At 34.5% G+C, this 22,206-nt stretch overlaps 1 protein-coding gene across 2 annotated transcripts; it reads right to left on the reverse strand.

Annotated features, from left to right (window-relative positions):
- Positions 1-218: 218 nt before the first annotated feature.
- On the reverse strand, positions 219-21,321 carry LOC129265432 (codanin-1-like). Of its 2 annotated transcripts, XR_010294109.1 has the most exons (22): positions 20,161-21,321; positions 19,481-19,667; positions 18,785-19,021; positions 17,921-18,010; positions 17,457-17,529; positions 16,632-16,729; positions 16,224-16,331; positions 15,508-15,559; positions 14,197-14,256; positions 13,566-13,709; positions 11,693-11,859; positions 10,946-11,027; positions 10,386-10,533; positions 9,317-9,444; positions 8,698-8,969; positions 8,163-8,305; positions 7,350-7,510; positions 6,906-7,007; positions 6,006-6,599; positions 5,268-5,439; positions 2,250-3,521; positions 219-2,008 (listed from the first exon to the last, which is right to left on the reverse strand). XR_010294109.1 is itself a non-coding variant. In XM_064102129.1 (21 exons), exons 1-21 carry the CDS (start codon positions 20,891-20,893, stop codon positions 3,445-3,447), a joined length of 3,828 nt encoding a protein of 1,275 aa, XP_063958199.1. In that variant the 5' UTR covers positions 20,894-21,321; the 3' UTR covers positions 219-3,444. The 2 variants fall into 2 exon arrangements, 1 of the variants encoding a protein (XP_063958199.1); XM_064102129.1 differs by having other exon boundaries at positions 219-3,521.
- Positions 21,322-22,206: the final 885 nt, after the last annotated feature.

The raw sequence follows: 22,206 nt of genomic DNA on the forward strand, positions 1-22,206 counted from the left end.
TCTTTTCTCTATCTTGTACATAGTCATTAAAAGATCCAATCATAAATGAACAGTCAATATTACTGTAAATATACATTCACTTGCAATGTTAATCTGAAAAATACGATCTTTGACCCATTATCTGCAATTCAGAACAGATAGCATAAAATATACTTTTCATTTCTAGTTCATATTTTAATACATTTTTTATTTCATAGGCACTTCACAATTTATCAGAAAATTTTATTATTTTTTGGTTGTAACAGAATGATATTCATTCAATGAAATTAAGGACACTCCAATTCTTATCACTTAATGTCATCTGGGCCCTATTACACAAGAAATACAATCAATCATAGAGTTAACCTTTAATAGTGGTGTGTTCTGCTCTTCACTGGCATACAGAAGCAAAAGATAGCAAGTTACAAAAGTGACATTTGCAGTAAGAGATGAAACCACATTGTCTTGCGGAACACATCTCTTGGCAGGGTGATACAAATTAAAATTTGGCCTGGTGGGTGTTTCAAAAAGGTGGTTGTCATTTACGAGCGACTTAACAAATGACTGGTGACCCTTTACTAGGAGATAAATAAAAACCAATGACAATCAGAAAGGGTCACCAGTTGTTCATAAAGTTGCTCATACCTTATGAATAGCTTAATGAAACTGCCTGGTAGAGCATACTACGTGAAATGCATTTTTACCAAAAACCTCAATTTTGGTTATTATGTTACTTGCTTCCTTGTGCCATTGATGGGCAGTTCTATGTAAATAAATATTTGATGCCAAGGGCTGATAACCCTGTACATGTAAGACCATTTGAGTGGTCCACAGTGGGGGTAAGAGTAGGCAAAAGGAAAGAAATAAGATATTTTGTAGCTGTACAGTGAAAATGCAGGATAAATACAAATTCATTCCAGAATGTAGTTTTGTTTAGACCTGCATAAAATTTTTCTTTATAATGGACTTAGAAGTCCATTAATAGCAAATACATGTATTTAAGATTATGTATTCATAAGAAATGACAAATGCTATATGCGGTAATGTTCAAGAAAAATAAAAGTTGTTTGAATTGCACAATGCCAAATGAAAATATATAACCTTTTCTACTTATTGAATATTCATCCCACTGTGAATAGTGGTTTTGATAGTGAATGATGAGTTTGAAAATGATAATAGTATTTCAATTCACATAAACCGTCATTGCAAAATAGACATTCATTAATATTGTTTTTACTTTGTACTATGAAGGGGTTTTTAAACAAGTCTTTTGGCAGATCTGTCCCATCATACATCGCTGCATTGAATTGCTATTTATTTTTCATTCAATTTAGATTTAAAGGGGTACTCCAGGCTGAAAATTATTATTTGAACAGAAAAAGATAAATAAGTCAAACAAACACTCAAAGTATTAAAATCAGACAAGGAATAACAAAGTTATGGCACTTTAAATATTTGCATTATTCCGGTAAAACAGTTTTAGGCAATGTTTTCATGAATATTCAATGAGCAAACTGATGATGTCATATCCCGACTTGTTCTTTTGTATTTTATTACATGAAATAAGGTTTATTCATTTTTTTCCTTCAAGAACTAATAAATTGGAATGACAACTGATTTAGTGCATTTTTAGATATTCATTGCTGCAACTTATTTCATTACAAGGGAGACATATCATTCACACATGTATGAAAAATGAAAATTATGATTTCATGTAACAAAATAAGGAAAAGGAAAGTGGGGATGTGACATTAGCCAACCTATGACGATGCGCATATAACTGTTTTCGCAATATATTGCTAAACTTTAAAATTCAATAACTTCGCTATTATCAGATTTCAACGAATTGTTTTATTTAGATATAAAATATTCAGCGCGGAGTACTCCTTTAATCATTATATTAGAACATCAAAAAATAATTTGATATGAATTTACGTTGCAATAACACAGAAAGAAAATCAATATAACCAAAACTAAGTATATCATTAAATAAAAAAATGAAGTGCCCTATATTATACATCTAGTGGTACTAAAAAGTTAGTGAACCCCACCAGAAAATGAACAGATCTAAAAGTGTTCAAGTTCTGCCATCGTTTAGATATTTAACTGAAGTCAAGTGATACAATATTACATTCAATATAGTTTATTTCTCTGGACTCTCTGGTCATTGTAGCGTTGTTGTTTATACGTTCAACACTCAGCAAGAAGAAATGCACTTTCTGTTCACTAACTTTTTAGCACCACTGTATATATATGACAATAACAATGACATAAAAATTTAAAAAGCTTCTAACATTTGAAGCAGAAATCTGATCCCCCTACCAAAAAGCTATGATGTACATGTAGGTAGTTTTGAATGAAAATGCCCTTTAAAACTTACATTATTACATACATGAAGCCATGAATGATTTATTAACCTAAATATTTAAGACTTTCTTATTTTGGATTATAAATTGTAAATCTTCTTGACTTAAAAAAAATAAATGATTAGCCTAAAATGATTTCAGAAATAGTTGTATTGTCAAGCAATAATAAAATATATAACATGCAAGGTTTTATTTTTTGGCAATTATAGAGTGTCCCAGTTTTGTAGGTGGTTGATCATATGACATCATTGTGGTTCAATAACTTTTGATCCAGTTTTAGGGAAAATCCTGCCAGGTGAATTAAATTTTGCAGTCTAGCGTGCTCATTAATTCAATGTGAGTAACTGGGTACCCACATTTATATTGTACTTACGTCACCTGTCTCACTAATTTCACTAATGTGGTTGAACAAGACTGATCAACAAATATTTCCTAAAAGGATAAATTAAAGAAAAAATGATATTTTCAATACAAATACTATTTAAATTCTATTTATATTATACTTTTTAAAAACTATTGTGATATCATTTTACAGTACATGTAAAGGAAATTGCAAATTGCTACTAACCAAAAATGTTAGCACCAAGAAAATTGATGGAAAATGAACGAGGAACAAAGTGATTTCAAAATATTTATGTATGCAAAATATTTAACTTACCAACTACCCCCCCCCCCCCACTGATGAAGATGATTTTTCTGAATACAAAATGAATGGGATCTATGAAAATATATGTCCATAAGTGGTGAGATCCTAAAATGCAGTCCAGTCCAGCCAACTACAAGTTGTTTTAAATAAATAGAGCAAAATATTATTTTCATGAAAATCAATATGTCCAAAAAAAAAACTCTTGGCAGAGTAACCCATTTAAAATGAAACAAAAGGCAAAGTGAGTGATAATGAGTGACATCATTGGCTCCCATATTTCCCATAAAGCCTGTGTGGTGCAAATATAATTTCATGAAATAGTAGAAATTTTAAAATGTTCCTAATAATAACATCAATACTTTTAGTCCTGCGCTTGTTCAACACTCATATTCATTAAAATAATCTTTTGTTAGATTGGCACTGGTCTTTAATGTACTCCCATAGTGGCATTCATCAGCTGTATGAATCTTCTTTCTCCCTTGCTTCTGTGCAAACTGCCCTCAACACATTCAAAGCATTCTCATCTTTTCCTGTTTATAAAAAAAAATAAAGAAAGAACACCAAAATAACAATTCATTTCAGGATTTGTAAATATCATTATACAACATCAATGCAACATTGTTTATATAGTAAATCATGCATGTATATGATGAATAATATTTCCAAACTACTATGTTGCACTCAAAGGCATATTGTTCTCACTTTAAATTTTACAGATTTTGTTCTTCTCATTTTTGTCTCGCCTGCATAGCAGAGCGAGACTATAGGCGCCGCTTTTCCGGCGGCGGCGGCGTCAACACCAAATCTTAACCCAAGGTTAAGTTTTTGAAATGACATCATAACTTAGAAAGTGTATGGACCTAGTTCATGAAACTTGGACATAAGGTTAATCAAGTATTATTGAACATCCTGCCTGAGTTTTAGGTCACATGACCAAGGTCAAAGGTCATTTAGGGTCAATGAACTTAGACCATGTTGGGAGAATTATTTTCAAAATCTTAACCGAAGGTTAAGATTTTGAAATGACATCATAACTTAGAAAGTGTATGGACCTAGTTCATGAAACTTGGGCATAAGGTTAATCAAGTATTAGTGAACATCCTGCTCGAGTTTCAGGTCACGTGACCAAGGTCAAAGGTCATTTAGGGTCAATGAACTTTGGTCAAGTTGGGGGTATTTGTTGAATTACTATCATAACTTTGAAAATTTATGGATCTAGTTCATGAAAGTTGGACATAAGGTTAATCAAGTATGAGTGAACATCCTGCCCGAGTTTCAGGTCACATGACCAAGGTCAAAGGTCATTTAGGGTCAATGAACTTTGGCCAAGTTGGGGGTATTTGTTGAATTACCTTCATAACTTTGAAAATTTATGGATCTAGTTCATGAAACTTGGACATTAGGTTAATCAAGTACCACTAAATATCCTGTGCGAGTTTCAGGTCACATGACCATGGTCAATGGTCATTTAAGGTCAATGAACTTTGGCCGTGTTGGGGGTATTTGTTAAATTACCATCCTAACTGAAAGTTTATGGATCTAGTTCATAAAACTTGGACATAAGAGTAATCAAGTATCACTGAATATCCTGTACGAGTTTCAGGTCACATGACCATGGTCAAAGGTCATTAAAGATCAATGAACTTTGGCCCTGTTGGGGGTATTTGTTGAATTACCATCCTAACTCTGAAAGTTTATGGATCTAGTTCATAAAACTTGGGATATAAGAGTAATCAAGTATCATTGAACATCCCCTGTGAGTTTCAGGTCACAAAACCAAGGTCAAAGGTCAGTTAAGGTAAATAAACTTAGGCCATGTTGGGGTAATTGCCATCATAACTTTGAAAGTTTATGGATAGAGTGAATGAAATGTGGACATGGGTGTAGTTGACAAGTCTTAAGTCACCGTTCAAATGTCATTTATGGTCAATGAACGTGGTATTATGCCATTATATGAATGGTGTTTTTGTGAATGATTATTTTATAGTAGTTTTCAAAGTTAGCACTGCTGCTATATTAAATCGCGTAATGCAGGCAAGACTGCCAGAGGCGTTCCACTTGTTCAAATTAATAATTGCATTAGAAAAACAAACAAACTGATAGTCCAATTATAGTTCTTCATCAATCTATCAGAGTCCCTCTTCATCAGTATTCTAATCATCTGTACATTCCAAAAGAAATAGCAGCAAGTCTAGTGTATCATGTTGTTATGTAGTATTGTAAATGTTCTTGATTCAAAGAACCTTCTTGAATCAAGCATATTATCACAATCTTACCAATTTCATCATCTCTAACCAGAGTTAATAGACTTCTTGCTAAATCCTCTGTGATTGGTGGAATGTATGATGACATCATCATCTTGCTCAAAGCCGATTGGACAGCCCCAATACTGACCAGATGGCACTCAAGAAGGGACTTGACAACACTGATTAGACAATGCCAGGATACCTATGAAAATTAAAATCCAAGATTAAATCAAATTAAGAAGCATAGAATATTGCTGATTTTTTTTCTAAAATCATGGTCAATTTAATAAAATAAAATGAGCATTTTACTTCCATTTCCACATCAAATAAATACTTGGTCAACATTGGTTATTACAATGAGTACATTTTTTTTTTGGGGGGGGGTTCAGTATTTTGTATTTAAACTTAAACAGCTTTTTAGTAGCCTTAGGTGCCTTGACTAGTATGATCTCATATCAGAGAATGAATACAAAATGAAATAATAATGCAATTAACATTGATAAAATTTATTAAGCATCAGTATTCTATCTCCAGAGTCTTGAAGGTGTTAACCGCCATTAAGATGTTTACTGCCATTATTATCCTAAAGAATTGAAATTCAAACTTCTAACTGAAATTTAACTGAATTGAATACTAATAGACAATCTATGCCTTGGTAATTACTATCTCACCCCTCCCTCTCCCCCACCCAGGCCCCCTCCCACTGAACTATCATCTTCAAATTCAAATGTAATTTAACTTTACCTAAAATGTATCAATCAAACTAACCTGTGGGTCATCATTACGTGATATCATCCAAGCTGTCCTAGCACTCAACATGGCTCCTAGTGAAATACTCAAAGAAAAATCATCCTTCCACAAACTCATCAGTCTTTCTAAAAGCGTATCAGACCGGTGTAAAGTCACATCTCTTTCCTTCTCTTCACCTTCATGTACATCTCCTTCACTTCGAACATTGTTACCAGTTCTTGTATGTCCATGAATGAGACTGGTGAAAACTCCTTCCTCCATACCCTGTTGTTCCTCCATATTGCACTTAATAACTTGCCCACTACCTCCAAGATGTGAGTGTGAACCACTCTCATTGTTATTGCACTGCTTCCCTACAACTACTCCTTGTGTGGAACAAACCAAGTCCTTGCATTGTTCTTTGACATTCTCTGTATCAATTATGTTGCTACTGCTACAGTTCTTGTCAATTGCACGACTGTCCATTGACTGAACACTAGAGCTTTCCCTTTGAGAGACCGTTTGCGAACTAAAGATCGAGGTCTGAAGAAGAGTTGGTTGTCTCATAGCCAAGCCTACACAAAGTTCTACCGTGAGCTGATGGATAGCTTGGTATGCCAATGGGGTAAGATCCTGTACACGGGTAATCAACAACACACAATTATTAATTAATCTATTTACTTAATTAATATTTAACTTTTACCTTGTTCACTGCTCAATTTGCAATTTCCGCAGACTTGCACAGACTCACAAGCATCCAAAACAATTGTGTCAATGCGTAAAAGCCAACACTAAATATCTTATTCCCCCCCAACACTGAACATTGTCTCTATGCTAGCCAAGGTGACAGAAAACATTTGAATTCAACTGGTATTGCTTAACAGCTATCCATGGGTACCTAGATATATACAGTATGTTTGAACTAAAAATATTTGTTACCTGTCTGTTGTTGATCATGAAGTGAACGTTACTCATGGATGAAGATATACTTTCAGCAGTGTAGCCATTAGTGTCTCCAATTAACACTTGATGTACACAGTCCTGAAACAGACAAAGAAAATAGGAAACAAGGTCACAGTTAAGTTCTTCAGGCAATCAAAACACAATACTACTATGTATATCAAATATAGCATAATATATTTTTTAAGTATCTAAACCAAATGAAATACAATGTAATGAGGTAAACAAGATTGATACAATTTTGATTCATTGTATATAAATATCTGAAAGCATTATTGGAATAAATAATGAATCCTGTTGCATCCTGTATCAATAAAAACAAATACTTCATGACAACACCAACACTAGAGGTTTGACAGAAGAATCACAAAATACAAGTCCTGACTCTGATCGTTCCATACTCTCATTTTCTCCATCTCCTACCTTGAGTTCTTGAATGACGGCTGAAGGACACGCCCCCTGTCTGTCATGGGTAGCTGGTTTGTCAGGTATCTTCCTATTGGTTGAGTCTTTCTTGGTTTGTTGAGTACTCTGAGCTCTAAGGCACTTGGGTAGCTGCAACATCACCTCCTGTTGTAAGGCACCTGGGATTCAAATGAACAGTCAACTCAATGATTACTGATTTTTGAAATTCCCATTGGCTTAGTACAGAGACCATATGATTCCAGAATGCAATAGGTTAATCCTTGTTTTGACAAGGAGCAACAGAGCTCAGCAACATTTTTGTCAAAATATTCAGACATGGAAAGACAAAAATTATCTTACCTGCATTATTAAATAAACAATATGCATATTTACCTTTACAAAAATATGTATGAAATTTTGTTTCATAGAATTTTAATGTTCCATTGCATTTGTACATAGACGACATTTTGATAGAAAGGTATAACACAAATACGTAATGGATTACAAATCTTAATTTCAAATGGAAATATGCTCAAAACCAAAGAAAGGTTTTTTAAATTATGTTGATTAAAATGAAAACAGATTAAATAAGTTAATAGGGCATTTCCATAAAATAATCAACCTTTTTGTACATCCGACATCCATTTTTCTCAAGATTTATTTCACTTCATAAACTGACTAAGTCATGGTCATATGAGAGCATTACAGACTGTCGAAAGAACCAGAAATCAGAGACAGAAAATTTCATGAACGTCCCACATTCAAGGGATCAGACGTCCATATTTTATGGAATTGCTAAATAGCTGAAATCCAAGAATAGCGAATGCTTACTTGGTATTTGTGTAGTAATCCATTTCTCTGTTCGTTCTAAGGCAAGTCTAGTGGTGATAGCACAAGCAGTATCCAATACTGATTCTGATGTATCACAGGGTAGCAATACATCAAGAGCTGATCTACTTCGCTTCTTGATAAACCTAGAAATGCAATATGTGGTAAGTGGAAACAATAAAAATGTATATGCTAAATATCAATTGTAGTAATTTTATTTATATTTTTAGGTTGTTGATTTTGTTTTTTCTTGCTTTGTCCTAATCTTCTCTTTTCATACAATAATACACATTACATAGCACAGATAACATAATTAAAAAAAAAGTTGATCATCCTGATTATTTGGATTTTTTTAAATAATATCATGTTTTAATAAAGCATGTCATCACAAACATATTATAATAATTTAGCTCTGTAATCACAAGTTGTTTCCATGAGTATGTATTCTTATCACAAATCCAGGAAGGTGGTTCAGTCATAGTCATATAATTTAATTATTAATTAGTTTAGATTATAACATAAATGGGAGAAAACTCACTCTTTTGCTACTTTTTTGGCATTCTCTGCAATCTCCACACTCAGTTTCTCTCCAACGCCCTTAGCCTTGGCTGCCAAAGCCCCAGTCTCTTTCTTGCTACTGGATGAAACTAACATGTCAGTTAATAGGTTTGGGATCTGGAGCCTGGCTGAAGAGACTAGTGATCCATCAATATACTTGATGCAGTTGGAGGCCACACGCCCACTCACAAACTCAACGCTCTTCTTCAGGGAAGCAGAATGGATGTGGAAGAAATTCTTTTCAAGTTCAACCTAACCAAGAAACGTACAAGAAGAAATTGGTAAGGTATGGATGAGAAGATGTGTGACATGTGACAGATCATGCTTTGATACCTATCAACCGGACAGAACAGTATATCCTACAGACAGCTTACAAAACTTCAAAAAAATAAGGATCTAGATATCTTGTAATTTATTAATTCAATTACTAGAATATAATTGATGTTTTTCTATTACAGGAAAAAATGGTGATCATATAATCTCATTATGATCAATACCCAAGTTAAACTAACCCCCACAAAACAGCAAGATCAAATGAAACAGGCACCCTCCCCCCCTAAAAAAAAGAGTGATAGCAAGGCAATACAATGAAGATCTACCTGTATTTGGTGTTCAGTGATAATGGCTGTCTGTGGTACATCCACTGTTATAGGAGTAATCTTCTTGACCGGGGCATTCCTATTATTCATTCCCATACTAGCTTCTGATAATAGTCCTCTCAAATCACCTACGAATATAGTGTAAATTATGAATTCACTTACCAATCTAAAACATAATTCACTTTTGAACATGGAGCGTGGATATCATCTACTAGGATTAAATCTTAATTGCTGTTACATAAAAACAATCACTGTTTAATTTGAATAAAATAATCATGTTAAAACATACATAGGACATACAAACATATACTTAGTAAACTATTCTTTATAGAGGTGAGGTCATTTAAAAAGAAAATACTCTGAAATGACATGCAGCAAGCTTCTTTGGGTTTTTTTTCCTCAAATTTGAATATCCTACTGGTTTTTCTCAAGCTCCTTCCCAAAGCCACTTAATGCTTGTAAATTGCACATTCCTCCTTGTTTACAGATTTTAAACAAGACATTACATTGTGTTAATTTCATGTAGATTTCTTCATTCCAGTGATGTACATATCATCCAGCTTGTATGTTACACACCTGTTTTGTGTCAATTTCAAAAAAGTATTTCCTGTGTAAGATACAACATGCCAATCACAATATCTTGCCTAGGCTTTACAGTCATTTGGTCTAATACCAATTAGTCTACCTTCCAGTTTGTCTAAGGCATTGACTTATTATGTCCACTTTCATTTTGTCTGTTGGTCTCTCATCACTTGGTCTATCAAACTATCACCCTTTCATTGATCAAATGGCCTAATATTTTTCCACCTTATGTTTATTTATTAGGTCTATTTGTCTATAAATCAGATTTAACAATGTATTAGATTGACTTACGGGGTATTAGACAAAGTGGGTATTCCAATCACTTAACTTGGCTGATATGAAAATAGACTATACTGTAAGTGGACTAAACCAAATGGTTCATAGCAAAATTTATTATCGTTGAAAAAAGTGAGATGGGGCTGAATGGGAACCAGACTAAATGAGAATTAGACCAAATTGGATTAGACTAATTGGTGATTGAACTCACCTAAGAAGGGACAGCATGTATATAGTACGTGCCTATCAACCAGAGGAAGGGGGTCTAAAGACTGGTCAGATCCTGGCTTAGTACTATGACTATCTCTATCAACACTCACACCGCTCGTCAGGTGTAGATTACTGGGCAGAGCTGGGTTCTACAAATAAGTGAAAACAACAAAAAGAAAGTTGAGAATGATGTGAGAGGATATAAAATGATTGCAGCAAACAATAGTCAGCTTATAATGCACAAATACATGTAGTACATAAATTTACTTTGCCTTTAGAGTTTCTGATGAAGTCTATGAGCAAATTGTGAATCTAAAAGTGCTATTCACTAGGTAAATGGATTCACTGAATCACAAATTTTTTATCCAAAATATAACAAATATATAAAGTTTGTGGTCCTGCAAAGTCAGGAAATAACATGCTGAAAAGCTTTAGTTTGTCCATGTTTAATTCTATAATCCAAAAATATAATTAACTATATAAATTATATCACAGACCACATGACTCCAGGGAAACCAAGAAAAGTCCTATTTAAAAAATTCAGAATCGGATTAGACGTACCTCAAACAGCCATCCTAACAGAAGAAGAATAAGAAGTGAATTATGGTTGTCAGGATTCTCAGACCATTGTACAGACACTCTCCTAGAAAATAGAAATAGGACATTTTTTTTAATTATATCCCCCAAAACAATTAACCCAGGGTTAAGCTCAAGGGGTGACATATATTGTAAACTTTGAGGTGCTGCTTCAATATAAATAGTTTCCCTGATGTTTTCTCAACTGTTCTCACCCCCTTCCCTTTCTTCTTTTCCACTGGGGCATTTTCATCTGTTTTCACTCTCTATCCCCATTCATACTCCTGCTGGGATATATTATTATGCTATCAAAATTTTCTAGCGGTTTAGACATAAACATAAAATAAAAAATGTCTCTGTTCGAAATGCATGATATAGAATTTTCTTATGGGCAGAATTGATGTTGTCCATCAACCAGGATGTAAACAGTGTTATGACAAACTTATGTTTCATAATTCACTGTCTATTCTCCACATTGACTGGTCCAAAATTGCTCACGGCTTAGGATATATTAATTGACTATGCTCCATCGATGCATGTAACTTTGTGATTTGGTTTTCAATTATTTTCACAATTCTGGGCCCCTGACATGATCAAATTATAATATCCCCAAAAGGCTGGAGATTGTATGTCTGTAAAGTTCAAGGAAACATGTTCTATTCCAATCAAAAAGCAAAGAGTGGATACAAGAACAAGACTTTGCATGAGATGGCAGTGGTTGAGAAAACTTACCTGTGAATATCTCCTAGTAAACTGAGTGTTTGGTGATAAACTGGTATCTGAGAGGCCAAACCATCCATCATACTCAGATACTCTACAACCCATGGTAAAGTAAGGATCAAACGCTGCTTTGAGTCCGATAGAGACAAACACCCTAGAATATCAACTGTAAGAGGTGCCTGATCAAAATGAAAAAAAAAATATGTAAGTTCTTAACACCTTTTGATAACTTTCCATTCCCAAAAAAGTTAGATACATTCAATGAAACCACTGGGCAATGTCTACAACCAAGAAGCTGCAAAAGGCATAAAAAATATATAATACCCAAAACTGTTTGGTATTGCAAAAAAGAAATCACTTCCGTATATAATATGCAGGGATGCCACTAGGTGTCCTCCAAAAATACTGAAACTTTTCGCGGGCAGGGACAGTGTCCAAGAACAATGAATTGGGGCATTGGCGGCGGAAGCCAAAAAATTTAGGGGGGTCCATCATAAATTTTGGGATGGACACAGGTTAAAAAATTGGACAAGCAAAAAAAAAAAAAAAAAAAAATTAACAGAAATTTTAGGGGGGGGGGGTCCGTCCCCCCACCTCAAAATTAAGGGGGAAGGACCAAGTGGCTTCTTACCTTGTTGTGATCGATGACTTTGAGGTCAAGGTTTGAAAAACTGACGGTAGTTAGTTGTGTGTTGCTCCTAGAACGCTAGACCAAAAGCTTCAGTCTCTGTATTTTGGTTGTTCCGCTGAACCGCGTTGGCTCCACTCACCAATACATAGACTGAAGAGTTGCTGGCCCGTACATAAAGATAATGTATCAGCTAACCCAGGGAGCTCCCCTGGGTTACGTATCAGCATGCAGCAGTAACGTTAGATCTAACATTCAGCTGAAACCCGATTTTCGGATCGTTTTTTGTACATAAAATGTCACATTATAAAAAAATAATTACATCCAAATTTACGAGAAAATATATAAAATTCAGAAACATCGTACCTTAGACCGCAGTTACCGCTAATTCATTTCAAATGATGATCAAAACATAGTCATCCTCGATCCTTACATTGGTCATCATAAGTTGCCATCTTGGATGACGTAATCATCCTTACAGACGTATTTACCAGTCGCTATTATATCGCGATTCGTGCCGCTGCTTTGCGCTTGTCTATGTGCATGCGTTTAGAACTTGTCGCTCGCATTGATTGACCAGGATTTATTCTAATCGGAAAGCCTTGATAAAAGCATAACTCAATGAACGTAGTGGGTAGTGCGCGCATTTATAAATTATGTACTGTATAATAGCAAATCTCGGGGAAATATCTCTCACTCGGTCGATCGACATGCATCGCAATCGAGAGAGAGGGGGGGGGGGAAGGAGCACTTTCCGTTTGTTTTTAATACACAGGAAAAGTCGGAAATACGGAAATATGACAGATAGCAGGGCAAAAGACAGAATTCCGTATAAAGACGGAAAAGTGGCATCCCTGAATATGTGTTTTAGACAATAATGCTTTAGAATCATTTTTGCACAAAAATTTTCAAGTGAAAACAAAACTACATATGGTATAGTATATATGAAGTCTTGCTGCAGAACACCCTCAAATCATGTAATGATGCCCCGAAATATATTACTCAAAAGATATGAAAATAGAAATAAATAGGAAGACTTTCTGGATGCATGAATACTTTCAAATGAATGCAGTATATAAATAAACAGGCAGTAAAGTATATATACAAGGAAAGAGGGGGCAGGGTTTTCTAGGGAAAGAGGAAGAGGATGAGTACAGGAAAGCAAAAGTGAAATAAAAAAATTAACCAATATGATGTTATAAACAATTTGATAGCTATCTAATCAAAATAAAAAAATAAAAGTGATTCAAAACTTACCCTACTCCTCATTGTGATGACATTATCTTTCATGATATCAGGTAGATGACCATCACCTTGGTATGGTAAGAAGACTAGGAACCCCAAGAACTTGGACAACACTCGAAGAGATAACAAACAGGAACTGAAGTTTTCTCGTGCCTCCTAGGAAAAAATAACATAATGAAATTTAATAATAATGGTGACGATTATGGTGAGGATCATAATAATAATAAAAATAATAATAACAACAATAACAACAACAATAATAATAATGATAACAATAATATCAATAATTAATAATAATCAAAATAATATATAACATTTATAGAGTGCTTAATACAAATATTGTTATTAAAGCATTGCACATAATCTTGATTGATTGCAAATTTTATTTGTAAATGCATCTGTGTGATCAATCTTAACAGTAGCAAATTAATTCATACTTTTTATTGCAGAAAAAAAAACCTCTCAGTTACAAGTTATAAAGTAATAGACAGCAAGACTGATCATAACTGATTTTAGGATCTAAACAATTACTTGCAACTGAAATCAAATATCTTGCAACAACCCACTTGTCTGTTAGATTCCCAGAAGTATCTACTTGCTGTTCCATAAAACAATTTCAAATGATCAGATTTGTTTTACTTACCGCATCAACGACAGAATTCATATCAACCTGATCAGCAATTGGAAGCTGTATGTCATTCAGCTGTTCCAAAAATAAGATTGCAAGAGAAATATTAAATTGGGACATATTCAGTCTCTACCATATCAATAGTTTTATTTACTTACTTTCCACCATATCTTTGAACATTCAATTACAAACCTGAAAAATACTTGTATGTTTCGCATTATTGAATCCTAAAACATCTTAATATTAAATGCTAAATCCTGGTTTTTGCTTTTCTTTAATAATATGCATTAACTTGATATGATCTTCCCCAAGAAGGCTTATGTTATTGAATATCACATACATACTGAATGCTACATGAACACAATATAGAAGAAAACTTATATTTGTTTTTATCAAATGTTTGACTACACCACAACTCATGCTTCAACATGAAAATAAAGGTAAGTAACCCTGGACTCAGACAATTTTTGTAGTACTTTCTGGCGAGCCAATCTGTATAGATCTCTATGGATAGGAAAAATTGTTGAAAAGTGAAAACACTACATCACAGATGTTGTACAGCTTGTGGTGACATAATGTAAAAAACAGCACATCAGTAGGGGGTGAATGTAGTAGGGGGTGAACATTAAAATTAATCAACGTATAAAACATACAGAGAAACGATTTATACTGTGTGAGTCAAAAAAATCTTGACACCTCACAAATCCCCAATTTAAGGAAAAAATATGTCATGAACACATAATCATTATATGTGGCCTTAAAGAATACGTTTTCCCAAATAATTTGATACCATATTTATGTGGTATGGCTTATCACTTGGATGATCAGGAGGTATTCTTTGCAGTGATGTAAATTTTGATTTGCTCCAAAGTAAGGTAGGACTGCAATGAATGAATCCAGATGTCAATGATGTCATGATCTACAAGGGTTGCATAAAAATCATTTTCAAAACACTTTCAGTAATTTACATTATCATTGCTTAATAAACACTTTTTAGTATCAATTCTACAGTTAATTTCACTGAAAAGGGATTTGCAAATATGTTCACTAAGTCATGTAGGATTATGACATCATTGGCATGGGTTCATTCATTGCAGTCATGCCTCACTTTGGCACAAATAAAAATTTACATCATTGCAAAGAATACCTACTAATTATCCAAGCGTGAAGACATACCACATAAATATGGTATCAAATTATTTGGGAGAAGATACTCTTAATAATGATTATATGTTCATGACATATTTTGTTCTTACATTTAGGATTTGTGAGGTATCATTTTTTTGAATTTTTTTTACTCACACAGTAGAAGCTACCAGTACATACCTCAATGAGCTTAGTTGAAAAGCTGTCCATCAAATGTTGGTTGAATGTGTAACTTGATGGAGAAAAAGATTATAAATCAATTCAAAATATTAATTTCAATTGATCTCCTATCTAATTATACAGTCCTAATCAAGTGTTTTTCAGTTTGTGAAGCTTGAACTAATGGTCTTGTCTGAAGTGTTAAAACATTGAGTCAGAATCAAGAGCCATTGAGGGGGAATTGAAATTAGAATGAAATTGACATCTATATGTGCTGAGGTTATTTCCAGTCAAAGTAGAGCTCCTGCTATGACAATTCATTCGTTAAAACAATACAGAAACAGCATTATAAACTTGTGATTCAATTGTTACAGTATTTCTACTTGCACTGATAGCCATTTTTAAAATGAAAGTTAACACATCAAAAGAATGTGAATCTGACAAATCAAAAGAAATCTAGATAATTCTGAAAAAAAGAGGACATTATTTGGAATTTGTCATATCTTCAAGGTAAAAATCAAACATCTTTAAAAGCAATAATAGTCATGCTCAATGTGATGAAACTCAAATACCCCCCTTCCATATTTTTTCTGTATATCAAGTCACCAACATAAATCAAATCAAAGGTACTCAATGGTAACGTGAATTGGTGCCAACTTAAATTCACTAGGACCTTATTGAGCCATCTTGTTCTTTGTAACTTATGCAGTGATAAGCATAAATATTGAGATGCATACCTGTTTGTAGCTAGGATGAAATCTCTAAAGAATTCTTGACAACCTTGGAATGAAGGAGGTGGACATGGACCACCGGATGACGTGGGGGTTGAGAAACGCTCCTCTAACCTGATATTGACATAAATATGTACCGTAAGATAAACATGAACACAAATGGACTAAGAAGAAAATCAGGTAGAATTGGGCAGATATTTGTTACAAAACTAAGCTACAGGAACAAGGATCCATTCATCATTTCTGCATATCAGTATAAAAAAATATATGGTGAAAAGGTACACATATTAAAACCCCTCATGCATCAATTGCTCTTACAAATATACACATCTTTATGATTGTAATACTAACAAGGAATTGTGCCAACTAAATTCCATGATACGCTCTCTATGAAATTAATTATAAATAGAATACCTTTTGAATTTTCCTGGATTCGTTCTCCTGAGCTGCTGGATGAAACTGAATTCCTGAGAATCTCCGCTATCGACCACGGAACTATCACCTTGGCACATCTGATGTAAATATGGATGGATGGACGAATGAATGAATAAATATACAAATAAATAAATAAACATACAAATGAATAAATAACATAAATTCATCCCCAACAAATATTACAGTTATACAGTGTATGCACCAGTGAAAAATACTGACAAATATCATAAATCATGCACCAATTGCACACTTGTCAAAACTCTACCCTCGATAAAATACCAACCTTAAATACATTTGTCAAGCATCGAACAAGACACAGTCCATGTTAATTCTACATACAAGTAACTCAATCAACAATTGTAACCCTTTTGCATGTTAAGAAGATATAAACTCAGGGTGGTTATGGTTACAGTACCTTTGTCCATGTCTGTGGGTCTCAGTTACTTTGTTAGTGCATAACGCATTGCTTAATAACTGTGACAAATTTCTACAAAGTTGGTCTTGTAATAAATGCTGAAATCATGGTTTTATACAATAATGAAGAATATTGTTTGTTGCATTCAATTTAATAAATACCAGATTAAAATTTCAAAATATCTCTACTCTCCAAGAATCTACCACTCACTTTCACTCTTGTACAAATATAATGAAATCATGAAAAAGGGCAAAATATGTCCTTCCTTAGCATAAATGTGATTTAACATATTATAAACAGACTCTCAGTAAGTATTTTACATTGTCCATACTGATCATCTAAGAATCTGATATCTAATTTACTTTGAATAACCTTGAGACAGTACCTACCTTGATCAATTGTGACTGAAACAGCCTTGAGAAGTGAGTGTAGTTTGTCACATCCATATGTTTCACTAAATCCCTAAAAAGAATCAGGAATATTCTTGACAGTTAGAATGCCTCTCTTTTGCACAGAGAACAACTAATCTTGTAACAAAGTCAATTGAAGAATACAGTATTTATAATGGCGAAAATATTCAAATTGACTGGCTGCCAAATAATATTAAGAATCCCATCCCCCACCCTGTGTGTTACTGATGTGAATTTGCATAGTCTACAGTGTGTTGTACCTCTGTCGTCATAGTCTCCATCATACTAAGTCAGATACATCACTATGATATGATATTGATGTCAATATAAATGACAGATATACTTTGTTCTTTTACAGCAAATGTCACTCTGGTATAAAAAGTAACTTTTCATCATTGCCATATGAAATCAAAGCACATTCATTTCCAAATGATGTAGTTTACCTGATCTTGTGAGTAAGTTTATCTTGCAGCTTCCAACCAGGTTTATTGTGATTATCTTCCCAGTCTCGAACCAAACTGTAGAATCCATCTCTGTGCAGGAAGAGACAAGAGAGTGACACAGACATTGGGTAAATGACGGATCAATTTATAATATTTGTAGCAAGAAACTTGAAATCAATTTCAAATGAATTTAGATTCCCAAATCAATCATAAATTTTAATATTGATTGCAAGATGACAGCTGATTTCTCATCTGTGAATTTCCACAGAAGGTATATATTGAATCACTCGTAAATCCTATAATTTAAATTACATGTACAACTCAAATTTAAAATTGACTGTAAAAAGGCTACCTGTGGCACAGTAATTGATAGGTAGATCATATAAAAAAATGTACTGGTATCAGTGAAATGAGAGTAACATTTATTTAGAAAATAGACTGCAGCATACACAAGTAGAGACAATCGGTCTGTTATCTCTATTATCACTACCTGCTTTCTGTAGTCATGATAAAATGCACATATTATAAAAATTTTAGAACCCTCTACTCCCCTCACAATTCTATGTTTTCTATGTTTAATTTAATTGATATTCCCTATTAGATAACTTGAAAGCAAGAAAGTTTTTATGATTAAGAAAGCTTAATTTCAAATACTGATTTGTTTGTTGCACAGGACATTTCATGAAGTGCCTCATCTGTGATTTTTCCTGATAATTCTGCTCTTAGCCAATTACATGCAAGGATCTCAGTAACTTATAACTTACGTGCATAACACTTGTCAGTAAAATTCATTGACAAGATACTGTGACAGTGATCAATGAATATGAAAAATAACGAATGAGGACAAAAGTGAAAAGCTAATACCTCTGTTTCTTGAAGCTGTGGAAGGATGTATCACTAGGGAAGTTCTGTCTGTTGTCTGTATCAGCCAAGAAAGGGACAACCTGCATGGGGGATGTGATAGCAGCTTGAAGTCCAGACTCCAATGGGCAATGATTGGTGACCTGTTCGAGCATAGTCTTCAGCTTGGGATTGAACTGAGAGACTACTGAGCTGTCTGCCAAGAGGCGCAAGGTGCTCTTGTCAAGCAGAGATAGCACTCTACGTAAGACATACCAAAAAAAAGAAAGAATATTTGTTGAAATCATTGTAAATCAAATCTATTGGAAACACTTAGAAAATTTAACATGTACTTCTATACTGTTGAACATGCACAAGAAAAAATATTTTGTATGCTAATGATCTTATTTTATCATTAAAAAAAAAAAAATCACAATTCTTCTGGCAGAGATTTGAAAATGACCAATGATGAAGAATTGCCATACTATCATATCATTATCACTTCGAATAAGCTTATTCTTGTCCAATTCTTTTCATCCCTTTCTATTAAACTCAACTAAAATCCACAAAAGGGTTCCAATGAAATGTTACTTCGGTATCTCTGAAAATGTGAAGTTTGAAAAGAGACAGAATATAAAAAATTGTGCCTTTGATGTACATACATACTCATCATAAGAAATGATTTTAAACTATGAAATAAAATTATTAGTTGTTACTTACACAACCAGCCTGCCAAGCACTGCTGCAGCAAAGTACACACAATTATGGATTGTTGAGAGATAATTGATGTCTTCAATATCATCTTCCAGTGAATGTATACCCTCATCTTCATCAAGTTTGCTACCCTTAGCTGTCAAAAGCTGAATCAGGAAGTACAATTCCACAGCCAAATTGGGCACAAGGCTTTCTGCAGAAAGACAAGAAAAAGACGACATGGTGGCTCAACTATTGTTTCTTCAAATTTTGTTTGTGAGCCATGAGTAATAAGATTTGAATCCCAAGACTGCACTAACATCATTTGGCAATGAAAATCAATCAATAATTTCAAACTTTAAACCAGGTGTAAATGGCTATTAGCAGTACACATTCCTAAAATGCTGTGAGAACTGTATAAGGTCGTCTAAGTACTTTCAGCAGCATTTCATCTAATGTTAACATTATTGGTGTTTTTATTGTTTTGAATTCAAAATTAAGTCTTGTCACTTTTGCCTTTTTGTTCCATTCAGTGAAATAAACAAATAGTAGAAATAGCTAAATTATGCTTTGTAGTGGCATTCAAATTTCAAGCAGTCTACACTACAAGTATACTGTATACCTATAATGTAGGAGAAGGTAAATCATTCATTTGTTTGTTAGCATGGAATATCTCTAGAGGAGACATTTATATTGCATGTCCATACCTTGCAGAAATGATGCGTAGAGTTCTGCTATGAGGTCCAGTTTGTCATGCCTTGTAACTTTTTCCACATCAGGTGGTATTGCCTCTGTCATGCTTGAAACTGAATTACTGCGCATAAGTTTGGTTGGAGTGTGAGCCAAGGTTGTACCCTTTGGAGACTGAAAAATAGACATTCCTCTTGGGGACTGTCCTAATGCATTTTGAGAAAATGGACTTATTTCTGGTTGAGTTCTCTGTTTCATCTTTTCCTGCTTCAGTAACTCCCTCTCGCTTTCAAGAGATTTTTTCATTTCGTAAGTGTCTCTTTTAGTTGCTGTGGTCTGACTGACAGGCGGATTAAAGGCATTGGTCTGGGGATTTTGACCCTGGCAAGAAGAGGCTGGAGAAAGGAGTGTGGTGACTCTTCGCCTGTCTCCGCTACTGGTAGATACTGCAGTTGGAGTTATCCTCCTTGGTGTGACTGTTCTTGTTGTATTAGCCCCCATTGGAGGGAATTCTAGGGCATTTTCCAAATCAAACACAGGAGGTTTGTCAATATACTTCAGTTTGTTATGTCCTTTTGAGCCACTGCTCTCATTCTGTCCCACCTGCTTTCCTTTACCTCCTGAGCGACGTTTATTTGATGAGCCTTTATGTGAAGATGAACTGTCACAGTTGGAGTCTCCAAAAGGACTCTTTCTGCCCCTTCCTCTTGACTGGCTTTCAGGAGTAACCAAAAACTGGGCGAGAGTCATAGATTCATCCTTCCGTGATCCAGATCCAGGGGTCTTCCTCCTGGAGCCTGTATCACCACCGCTCCAAGACACTTTTCTCCCATGTCTTCCATCTGTCTTTGATGGTGGAGTATGTGGCGATTGTTCTTCAGCTGGGAATCTTGAAACAGGGGTGAAATCTTTTTCTGACCAGCTGGACTGGCGGTTACCAGTAGCAAACAGTTGTGTACGATTGACCTTTGAACCTTCACTGCGCTGAGGACGTGTTTGACTGGCTCTTTTCAGTTTTTGTAAGCTGCTTGGTGTCCTTGCTGGGGAAGAAACAGCAGACGATCCCCTGCATACTAGGTGAGCCGTCTGATCTCTCAGGCTATTGATGAAGTATGGTAGGAATTCTGTTTGCAGTTTGGTATCCCTCAACAGATCAACAAATTCAGAATTCTACAGATGTAAAAATAAGAATGAACAATGAAAACAAAATCAATAGATGTATGAAAACAAATCTTTCATAGCCAAACAGGTTTATAAATGTCCTTCTGTATGTTGTTATTGTCAGTCAACTGGTTGTAAGCAAAAATAGCTCCTGAGGTGCATGCAGGTTGTAACCATGAATAAACACCAGACATTTTGCATACTTCAAATACTGATTTTTTTTTTAAATATAAAAACATGGATCTCCTTCAAAGAGATTTTGGTGTGTCAATAGTGAACACAATCACTCAAAATTGCACTGCCTTTTCACTGAGAAGTGCAACGAATACAATGCCTCATGAGGCGGGCCCTGGATGGGAATCTCATCTACATATCATGACTCATGTGCATGTACTATTCGATACAAAAAGATATGAACAAAAAGCATAATATACAGTCCTCTCACACATGCGTACTCTGCCATTTTGGAACGGTTCAATGCTTTTTCATTGGACAGGCTGGATGTTGATTTTTTTGGAGCCGACAGACTTTCAGTCATCCCAAATGACTATTACTTGCCCATTTTTTTTTGGCAAACCAGGTTTAGCTTGATTTTCAATCCAGATTTACTTAAAAATCTCTTGAAAATCACCTAAATTTCAACAAAATCTGGTAGTAGGAACAGTTCTACCTGGACAGTGGAGAGTAGACTGCTGGGTTGAATTACAGATAAAGCTAAAATGGGAAGAAAAAAAATTAGCTAAAATGTGAAAATCAGTATGCTAAAATGGGCATTTGAAAATTTGTCTTAACTTTCAATTGATGCCCACTGCCCATTCAAAGTCTTTGCAACTTAGGACTAACTACAGGCCAAAGCTAAATGCTGTCAGTGTCACTCAGAGTCAGACTCAGTGACTACAGTA

This window comes from Lytechinus pictus, chromosome 7, assembly GCF_037042905.1.
Source record: "Lytechinus pictus isolate F3 Inbred chromosome 7, Lp3.0, whole genome shotgun sequence".
NCBI lineage: Eukaryota > Metazoa > Echinodermata > Echinoidea > Temnopleuroida > Toxopneustidae > Lytechinus > Lytechinus pictus.